Source organism: Pseudorasbora parva, chromosome 17 (assembly GCF_024679245.1).
Source record: "Pseudorasbora parva isolate DD20220531a chromosome 17, ASM2467924v1, whole genome shotgun sequence".
Taxonomy (NCBI): domain Eukaryota; kingdom Metazoa; phylum Chordata; class Actinopteri; order Cypriniformes; family Gobionidae; genus Pseudorasbora; species Pseudorasbora parva.
The window spans coordinates 38,664,433-38,675,418 of NC_090188.1; the positions used below are offsets into that span (position 1 = coordinate 38,664,433).

The window sequence follows — 10,986 nt, forward strand, 5'->3', positions numbered from 1 at the left end:
TAAACAAAAAACATTAATTCCTTATACATAACCTTCCATAATGGTTTTTCTGTATTTATTTATTTTCTGTATTTATTTATTTTAATAATTATTTTCACAGAATGTTCCCTGATATTTAAAAAAAAAAACATTAAAAACCGAGTGTGTGTTTGTGTGTGTGTATATATATATATATATATATATATATATATATATATATATATATATGATATATATATATATGGATATATATATATATATATATATATATATATATATATATATATATATATATATATATATATATATATATATATATATATATATATATATATATATATCCATTAAATAACCATTAATAACTTATACAGAACTCATTGTTTTTAAATTTTTATAACAGCATTTTACCTAATGTATATTTTCTTTCTTGTTAATATTATGTTTTTAAAAAAAACATTAATAAGCTTCATACAAAACGTTTGATAATGGTTATTTTTAGGTGTTATATTCAGAACCATGTAATATAACTGCTATTAAAGCGCAAGTTCAGCCAAAAATGAAAATTCTTTCATCATTTACTCACCGTCATGTATGAGTTTCTTTATTCTGCTGAACACAAAGAAGATGTGTGTAATAATGTGTGTAACCAAACAGTATTTTTATCCATACTATAGAAGTCAATGGGGCCAATCAACTGTCTAGTTTCCCGTATTCCTCAAAATATCTTCTTTTGTGCACTATCCCTTTAAACCATTGCACATGCTTCTGTGTGACTCCTGAAGAATAAGAAAAGGGCAAATGGGGTCAGGCTCTTATTATTAGCTCAGAAGTCACTTCCTGTACATTAACTTTTGTCATCATGATAATTATGATTTTGCATGGTCATACTGTCTGTTATCTGCCCAGCTCCAACGCCCATCAGCAGGTTTACTTTGTGAACGTTAAAACTTTTGTTTGACTTTACTCAGTCATTTGTCATTTTGTGTGTGTGTGTGTGTGTGTGTGTGTACTGTATATAGTAATTGTCCAAAATAGAAAAATGTCAACAGCAACATTTCTTAGGAAGTTTTAATAAATAAGCAGGGCTTTATTATTTGACAACATGTATTACAGTAGGTATACTCTAAATGCAATCCAATGTCTTAATAAAGTAATAGATCAGTAGTGTGTCCAGTTGTCACATTTCTGTTTTTAACCAGAACATTAGAGTTCATGAACCATCAGGAAACAGAGCAGATGCTATTATTTGTCCCTTTAGACAGTTCAGGCCAAAACCTTTTCACAATTATTTATTCATTCAATTTTCAAAAAATAAAAAAAAAATGGCACCACTGTAAATCCCTTTATTCCCTATTCCAGTGTTCTTCACATCCTCACCCTTTCTGTTTTTGTATTTTTACAGTGAAAACTTTTATAAACACCTTTGTTATCCCTGCAGCCGGACGATCAATTCCTTCTGCTTATAATGGACTTGCATGGATTTCCAAGAACCAGCAGTAATTTTGTTGGTGTATTGCATGATTAAATAAAACACGTTTAAACGAAATGAAAAACCTGGCTTATCCTACATAAATATGAAGCTCACTGTGCAATAAAAATGGAAACATTGGAAACTAATTCTTTAATAAATATCTGCATCATTGTTTGTTAATCAAAGGAGAATGTCTAATATGTTGTAATTACCTATTTTTTCACATTAAGGGACTAATCAAATCATGAGAACTGGCCCCACTTTTCCCAATGAAAATGGCGACTGTAAACTTGATTTTACAGATATGTGTTGTTTGCATGCATTTCCTTTTCCATAAACAATAAATCTACCTCTCAACAAATCTCTCTCTTTCCCTGTTTAAATAAACATCATTCCTTTTTTGTCTAATCAAAATGCTTCAATTTTAAACATAGTGGCTTATATAATTAATTGTCTGTTTGTATTTGTGATTCTCTTTGATGTAGGGGTGTAACGGTACGTGTGTTTGTCAGGGTACGGACGTCACGGTTCGGTGAAGCCGAATGCGGTCGGTCACAGGCGATCCACACTTCAGTCCAGAAGGGGGCGCTTGTGGTTATTCAACACTTTGCAACATAACAAGAGTTCAGATCACAGACTAAAAAGCGGACATAATGTCTGTGACGCAACCTATAGGGTTCTGAAGAGCAGTTTTTAAGCCTCAAAGCCGGCCGTTTCCATCTCATTAACCCGTCATTGCGCATCACGCCCGGATAACTGACAATCGGCAAAGAGTCGAGACATGGCTAGAGCTGAGGTGATGCGATGACTAACAGACAGCAGACAAACGGCAATCCACCTGTCACTCATCTGGCCACGCCCTTAATTATGTAGAACTTTAAGGCTTTATATAATGTAAATGAATGAGTTATTAAATAATCCCCCCCCCACACACACACACACACTTTTTGTATTAGACTGTAAACATGTTTTTTTTCTGCTGTAAATTTTGCCATTTTAACATGGGGCTCAATGAGATTCTGCTCCCTTTTGAAGCCTGTACCCAGTGGCCAGTCGAGGAATTGCAGTTTAAGTCACTTCCGTATTTGCTTCAACAGAAACTGAGGGAGGTTGCCGCTTGGCCCTGACACACGCAAGAGCCTGATAGTAGCCTTGCTGAGTTTCGGTTAATTTTCGTGACGCACCCCAAAAACTTTGGCAAAGAGGCATCCTGTTTGTTTTCTTTATTTTACAAAAGCTCAATGTTGTTGTAGTTTTTTTATTGTGAGTGCACCTTTACAGTTACAAATGATATTTTACTCTTATCTCTATGACCAGAAGTAAGTCTCACTTCAGTCCAGTGATGAAATATGTGCCTAAGGTGCCGCTTCACTCGCCGTCTCCTTGTGTTTTCTCCTCCTTTTCACTCATCTTTCCTTGATTTCTTGAAAAAGCGTACTATTGAACTTTGTGCTTTCGCCATTATCACCGCATGTTAATGAACGCTCACGCGCAAAGAAAATGATGGCATATGCTACGCACAACATTTTAATCTACAGGGTTCCCACTCTTTTTCAGCGATAATTTTTCAGGACTTTTACAGGTTATTTAAAATTTTACTACAACAGGAATAATGGACAAGGACCATGCCAAATATTGTCTATATATAAGTCTTATATAAGTCTTTAAAAGGTATACAGTTTATTGAAATTAATTAACTATAAAATCAGTTTTTAATATGAGTTCTAAATCATATATTATGACTTTGGAAGCTTGTGTCCGCCACAGAATAAGAAGAAAAGAAAAAAGTAATTGCAACGTTTTATCTCGCTATTCTGACTTTTTTCTCGCAATTGCTTAAAAAAAAATATAAAGTCAGAATTGTGAGATATAATCTAAACTTTTTTCCCACTCAAAATTGGCCTTTATAACATTCAGTTGTGACTTTATATCAAAATTATGTGATTAGGTAGCTGGTTACCAGTTAACATTTGAGCACACAAGACTAAACATCATCATTGAAAACACTCATCTCGTGTCATAACTCCTTCCTGAACATCGCACTTTCTGCAACTAGCCAGTGATAAACTCTTTGTCCTTGGCTAAAGAAAAACCGAAGAACTGAAAAAAATTAAAAACAAATTCAGGACAAATCTGTTTTCCAGGACGAGTGGGAACCCTGATCAAACCTATAAAGTTTGAAAACAGCCGTTGCATTTTACCACACATAATTGCTCAATATATCAATTAGAGTAACAAATCAACAAGTCCATAATATTTTAAGCAGTCATGACCCCAAAACCAAGGTACGTACCAAACCGTGACTTCTGTGTACCGGTACACCCCTACTTTTTTGTGATTTGACATCCATCTGACAATCTTAGCATCTGTGAGAAAAGTTGACCATTAACAAACAGTAATAAAAAAAATGTACTATCTAGCAACATTTCCCACTGCTCTCTCGCTGCTTATATACTAATAGGTGCGGATGACACAGAGCTGGCCCTTGACTCTCGCGTTTTGCGCGTGGGGATCGTGACGACGCAACATGAGATGCCAACCGTAGCCTCTGGCAATTCATCATCCTCAGTCCAATCGTTAAGATCGGGGTTAAACACCTGAATACATTTTTTATACTTCTTCTCGATCTCGTTCCAGCCCCCTAGGAGGTAAATCTTGTTATTCAAGGTAGCAGCTCCAGCTGTGCTCACCCCCGTGAGCAAGGGGGCGACGTAGCTCCACTGGCCGGAGTGAGGGTTGTAGCATTCGACTGGCAAGACGTCGACCCTCTCGCCACGTCCGCCCAATTGGCTGCCACCGAGGACATAGGCGCGATCCCCGACGGTCACAGAGCAGTGCCATCCTCTCGGGCTGCTCAGGCTGTTCTTATCCTGCCAGGTATCGGTGGATGGGTCATAAGAACATACGGCGCGAGAGTAGGCGTTGTTAATGTAACCACCACTAACCAAGATCTTGCCGTCGATAACTGTGCTGCCATGGCAACATCTAGGGACTTCCATTGAAGCTTTCATTTGCCATTGGTTAGAGGATGGCACGTAGCACTCGACAGACGCCTGGCAGCCCTCAGAATTGCGCCCCCCTACAGCGAACAGGAGGCCATTGAAGGTGTTGAGGCTGAAATGAGTGCGCTTCTGAATCATGTTAGCCAGGTGGATCCACGTGTTAAATCGGGGGTCATATCTGATGAGAGAAATATTTGTAAGTATTACAACATTACTTCGAAAACATACATGCCAGTGGACATATTGCCAGTTGACAATAAACAAAAAAAGCCACAAATTCAACATTGACAATTCTTATTTAAAAATTTAAAAAAAAAAATTTTTTTTATTCATGTGACCTTGTCCCAAATGAAACACTTTATACGCACTTTCAGCCTTGTGCACTTTTAGTATGTGTATGTTAAGTCCACGAGACCGTAGGGTGTCCCATTTGTCATTTTAGGTTTCAGAGAGTGCTTGTGAGCACTTTGGGGTCGATATATGCCCTAGATATACACTTTTGCCTAGCCCACGCTTATGTGAACTCCGCAGTGGACTTCTTCCCGACAGTCAAAGCGTCATTATGTCACAAAAGTGTTGACCCGTAGGAAGACCCCCAGGGTTTAGGGTGCCATTTGGGACATGGCCATAATCTCCCCTCCCCTCTCTTGAAGCGACACGGGCCCTGTCCCAAATGGCACACTTCATGTGGACTTGCAGTCTTGTGGACTTATACTTCCCACTGAGTGCCCATTAAGTCCACAAGACTGTAGGGTGTCTCTTTTGTCATTTTAGGTTTCAGACTGCATTTTTTTTGCGGTTGATATATACCCACAATGTGCACTTTTGCAGAGCCCACAATGAAACTAGATCTGCAGTAGATTTTTTCTCGATTGTCAAAGAGGCATTATGTCACAAAAGTGTGGGCTTGGAGGAAGGTTACGAGGGCTCAGGGTTCAATTTTGCACAGACTGTTATGGTCTTGTGGACTTAGGCCCTGTCCCAAATGGCACCCTAAACCCTCATGGTCTTCCTCTGAGTCCGCACTTCCACGACGTAATGCCGATTTGATTGCCAGGTAGAAGTCCTCTGCGTAGCTCGCAAACGTACGGGCTCAGCTGAAGTGCGTATCGAGGGCGCATAGCAGCTGCAAAGGGGGCGCTCACAAGGACCCTTCTTTAAGATTAAATGATGAATGGGACACCCTACGGTATTGTGGACTTAACGGACACGCGCACGCAATGGCCATTGTAAGTCCACAAGACCGAAAGTGCTCAGGTGCTGTGCCATTTGGGACAGGGCCTTACCAAAACTGGCGTGTGCACATGATCATAAAGTCCATGAGACTGTAAGGTATCCTATTTGTCATTTTAGGTTTCAGAAGGGTGCTCAGGAGTGTTCTTTTGGGGGTCAATACTCGCCCTTGATGCGCTTGCAAGATCCATAGCAGATGCGGCATTACATCACAAAAGGGCAGACTCAAGATCTCAAGAGCTTAGGGTACCATTTGGGACAGGGCCTTACGTTCTGGTGGGCTTACAATGTCCGCCATATGATTATGAAGTCCATGAGACTGTAGGGTGTCCCATTTGTAATTTAGGTTTCAGAAGGGTGCTCATGAGCACCCCCCTTTGTGTCAATATGCAACCTCGATGTGCACTTTTTGAAGCAAGATTTGCAGACTTGTTCCAGACCGTCAGAGCGGTGTTACGTCACAGACTGTTAAGTGCGGATCCTTAGGAGGACATCAAGTGTTTAGGGTGCCATTTGGGACAGGGACATCTTTTCTCTTCTCTTATGTTTACTGGTGCGAGGGTGGGACAACCTGTCACTCACATGAGATCAACCAATGTCAAACTACAACCATCCAATCAAGCCCCATCCTACATTTTTCTTGTTCGAGAAGCCTTTTTACTCAGATATACACATCACAATAGGGAAGAAAAGACGAGTGCAACTTCCGTTTCAGGCCAAATTAAGCTTTAGAAATGTATTTTAAAAAGTGTAACATTTTGACCATCGTTTTTTAAATAAAGTTTCCTAGAGCTTAAGTTCTGAGTACAGACGTCCATGCAATATTTTATTGTCCTGTGCCCCTGAGCTCAACCTGGGTTTCGGCTGTGCACACCTATTTTGTATCAGATGACAATAAAGCCTTTGTAAAAAAATGGATGTAAAATCTTACCTGCTGAAATTGCTGACGGCATGCTTTGCCTGGTTCCTTGCATCATTCTGGTCTTCACCACCGGCCACATAAAGGAAGCCATCCAAAACAGCCACGCACTGATTGAAACTCTTTGCGGGCATCTCCGTCAGCTTGTTCCAGACATTGTCCTCATCTCTGTAGAGAATGTCCTTGCTGAGAGATTTTTCGGTTAGCGCAGGCCGTCCACCCACTGTGAGCAGCACTCGGAGGCCGCCGCGGACCTTGGTTCTTCTGGACTGCAAGATGTTCTGCTGGAATGGCAGCAGGTGGTAATTCATGGCATCGACCAAAAGACGGTGGCACTCTGCATCTTGCATCATCCTGGGAACGTTTTGGACATGACTAACAAGGTCCTGGGGTGTGATGGTTCCAAAGCGAATGTTGGACAGCAGGTCAGGAGCATACTTCAGCCTCTTCGCATCGAAGTCTAGCCACTTGATCGCAATCTGGAAGGCTGTGAGCTCAGAGGGTAACTGAAGCGAGTCGTCCGTGAGAAATTCGTTGATCTGCTCATAAGTGAGCTTTAAGAACTGTTCCATTTCGGAGAACTCGATGAAGTTCTCCCGCATGAACTTCTGAGCTGCCTCTTTCGTCTCTTTCAGGTTGTACGTGTCAGCGATGTTGACAACATACATGCAGTTCTCCACACTGGTCTCCCGCATCAAGAAATCACTGCACATCTTCACCAGAGTATGGATCTGCAACAGCAAGGCTGCTGATATCGTGCTACCAATTGTGTAGAGCGACAAGGTGAGCTTTCCAGAATAGGCATATGTGATGACTGTAGCAAGACCAACTGGGGACAAATCACTGAGCTCAATCTTCTTGAGGGATGGATCCTTCCGAAGCATGGTTTGGATGTACTCGCTGCAGGAAGCCATCACAACCTTGTGAACGTCAAAGGACTTGGACTTGGTTGCGACTGTCAGATCACAGAGGAAGCTGTCTTGCCTCATTGAGCCAAGACCCTCCAAGAGGTTGGGTGCATAGACAGGGTCGGTGACCTCCGTTGAGATACAACTAAAGCCATTTCCACATTCCAGGAGAGTGTTGAGCCCATTGATTTTGTTGGTGGGACCGTCCTCAACTATAATTGTCATTTCATTAATATCGCCTTTGTTCTTCTTAGCGGTCTTGTTCTTTTTAGGTGCCATGACTGTAGTGATGGGTCACAGCCAAGACCTAATTTTGACAAAAGGAGAGAACATTTAAACCTATTTTTTACATATACAATGGATGTTAACCAATATCCAAGACTGGGTTGACCAAAGGTAATAGCTTAAGAATCGATTTTCAAAAAAAAAAAGCCATGTTCACTGACCATATAAAAATAGCAGGTTAGGATCTGTCCACATAAATTTGTATAGCGGTTACAGACTGGGTCCAAATTTAATCTGTATCAGAATAGTTTAGATTTCGAAATCCTATGTTTTGCTATCCAGGATCAGATAACCCATTAGCCGGTTTTTCAAAGCAAAATTGGATTGGATTTGATTCAGATACACACTCTTTCAGATTACCAGTGTTTCAAATGGGGATGCACTTTACAATATAGGCTGCTAGCTAAGAATAACAGGTATAATAGTCAAAGTGGGGTATCTTTAAGTGCTTTATGTGAAGAGAAAAAAAAAACAACATGAACAAACAAACATCCCCTTCCATTTTTAATTTCCTTTTTCAGACAGCATCATAAGCAGCTTTTCCACGGTCAGGCCGAACGGTTCTCAGAACGCTAAGGAAAACGGTTCCAGTTGTGTTTCCACTTGAGCCTGGTACGGCAAGATTACAAACCGTTCTTGAATTCTCTGCATGGTTATCTAACCTTGTGCTGGTAGAATCTGTTAAGTGAAGTCACCACTCAAGATTGGTCACTTGTCTGTTGCCTGGCTACCAGTTTCTCTGTAGCTGCGATGCCCTCTATTTGAGTGACGGAAACACAAATTATATAATAAAATGAAAAGAAATGTCTGATCATCCTCCATGATGTGGTCGATATTTACATCTCATTTCATCAGTAAACAGTTGTGTTGCCAAGGCAATGGCTGACACTTTTACATTACATTTCAAAGAACGGCTGTTATTAGCCCTACAGTGGAAAATGAAACCAGAACCGTATCAGCTGGTAAGAAATAAAACATGCAATGAGAACCGGGAGTGGAAAAGCTGCTATAGTGTTGGCCCAGATCCGGGCCACATCTGGTACATGTGGATTCAACACTTACCAGATGTGGACTGGATCTGGGCAGACACTATGTTGCTGTCGGGGTTAAACAACGAGACACTAAAAAGACATTGTGATGGGAGAAAACTTGTTTATTCCAAAGCTTTTGAGCCTCTGCATGAGAAACTTTGGATTGTAGGTGCGGGCTCCGTAGATATTAAAAGATGTTTGGGGGATCATTTTTATTATTAATAATATTTTCTTATTTTAAGTTAAGTTCTCTTAACTAAAGTATAAACTGTCTACTTCTACTTTATTATTTTAACAATTAAACTGATCAAGAGCAAAATAAAAAATATATACATATAAATCTGTGTATATCTGTGCAAATGTTGTACTTTTTTAAACACATTTTTATTAAATTTTTTAACCTGAAATATACTCTTCTGCTGAATTAAAAAATATATATTTATCAAGGGTATCTTAATCTTACTAAAAAGTTTTGAACAACACATACTGATGGTTTGATCCAGATCCAGGATTGGATTTTGAAATCTAATCTGATTTCAGAATATATATTTTTTTCTTTTCTTTTCTTTTTTCTTTTCTTTTCTTTTCTTTTCTTTTCTTTTCTTTTCTTTTCTTTTCTTTTCTTTTCTTTTCTTTTCTTTTCTTTTCTTTTCTTTTCTTTTCAACCCATTTTCAAGATTTGACCCAATCCAATAGCCCAAATCTCATCAGATTACTTTTGGAAAACTGCAATTTATGCAAACAATCTCTTCAGTTTTGAGCAAAACTGTCACATTTTACAATTTATCAGGCAATTTAGCATAACATTTCAAGTATTTTCAGCAACAAAACAGCATAATCTGTAGTGGCACTTTTCAAAACCATGTGTTGTGTTGCTTAAAGAGATAGTTCCCCTCTAAATGAAACCAGTTTATGGTCCCCATTTACTTTTCCTTACTATGGAAGTCAATGGGCTTTATCAACATTCTTTAAAATATCTTCTTTTATGTTCAACAGAAGAAAGAAACTCATACAGATTTGGAACAACTTAATGGGATTTTGGGAGAAAATATCCCTTTAACTATTAGGGTCATTCTAACAAGAAGCAAACATAGAGAAAAATAGGTAAACCAAAAGTCATCTAAGAAGTGTAAAGCTTTATACCAGTGCTTGTTGAGTACTAAAAGAAAATGTTAAGAGTTGTAATCACAGCATATCACCTCGGCATTCCTCTCTTCGCATCTGTCACAAGTTATCACAACAACTATGGCCAAGAATAGCATGGCAGTGTATCATTGCTGGTCCTTTTATAGACTGGGAGTCATTGAAACCAGTCTGTCATTTCAGCACTGACACTTTTCTGTTTTTCTCTGTACAAATTAAATCATTTACACTCATGGGATATATAAGTGCTGCTGTCTTTGTACCAGGTTCACACAGTGTGACTTTAATGACTGTAAATAACCCATAACACTCTGATCTGAGACCTAATGCAACCCCTCAAGAATCCGCTATAGTCAACTCAAGAACTCAACAAAGCCAAATGTGCGAAGATGCGCTTTTTTGAAACTAAGGTGCTGCAAAAAAAAAAAACATCGAAAACTGTTTGTATAAGACAGTATAAATAATGAACTTACCGATGTCGAAATGAAGTGTGTGCAAGAGAAGGACAGACTTGCACCCCTCAGTCGGTGTGCAGGAGAGAGAGAGAGACGTCCCGTCAGAGGTCCGAGTACAGAGCCGAGTAACTCCTCCTCTAAAGGCGCTTGCGCAAAGAGCTGCTGCTCCGTTATCTCAGAAATAGGCCATAATAAAACATCTACGGGAGAGCGACTGATGGACTGAATCTGTCAGGCAGCTTCTACAGGAAGGATGAACATCAAAACACATCAAAAAGAAAAGGCAGGACGCGTGTGTTTGGGTTGAGTACAGATGAACGGAACAGAACAGGCGTCTCCAGAAGCGTTTCCAAAGGTTTTTTAACTTTACACACCAAACTAATATGAACACCAAATTTCAATGCGTATCGAATAGGACTAGAATTTGGTTCCCGTAAAAAAAAATTACCAAGCTGAAACGTTAGTTAAACGTTCTAACGTGCACAAGGAACAATGCAATACGCATAATGGATGAATTTATCTGTTTTATATAGATAAATTTATCTATATTTATCTATATA

General features: G+C 39.4%; 1 protein-coding gene across 1 annotated transcript; it reads right to left on the minus strand.

The window, feature by feature from the left end:
• Positions 1-1,042: 1,042 nt before the first annotated feature.
• klhl31 (kelch-like family member 31) lies at positions 1,043-10,668 on the minus strand. Its single transcript, XM_067421591.1, has 3 exons — positions 10,445-10,668; positions 6,617-7,819; positions 1,043-4,630 (listed from the first exon to the last, which is right to left on the minus strand). Exons 2-3 carry the CDS (start codon positions 7,789-7,791, stop codon positions 3,898-3,900), a joined length of 1,908 nt encoding a protein of 635 aa, XP_067277692.1. The 5' UTR covers positions 7,792-7,819; positions 10,445-10,668; the 3' UTR covers positions 1,043-3,897.
• Between the last annotated feature and the right edge of the window lie 318 nt (positions 10,669-10,986).

Coding starts and splice junctions, on each gene's coding strand:
- klhl31 (XM_067421591.1), bottom strand. CDS start 7,791: ATGGCACCTAAAAAGAACAAGACCGCTAAGAAGAACAAAGGCGATATT. Junction 4,631..6,616: donor GCCGTCAGCAATTTCAGCAG/GTAAGATTTTAC, acceptor TTCTCTCATCAG/ATATGACCCCCGATTTAACA.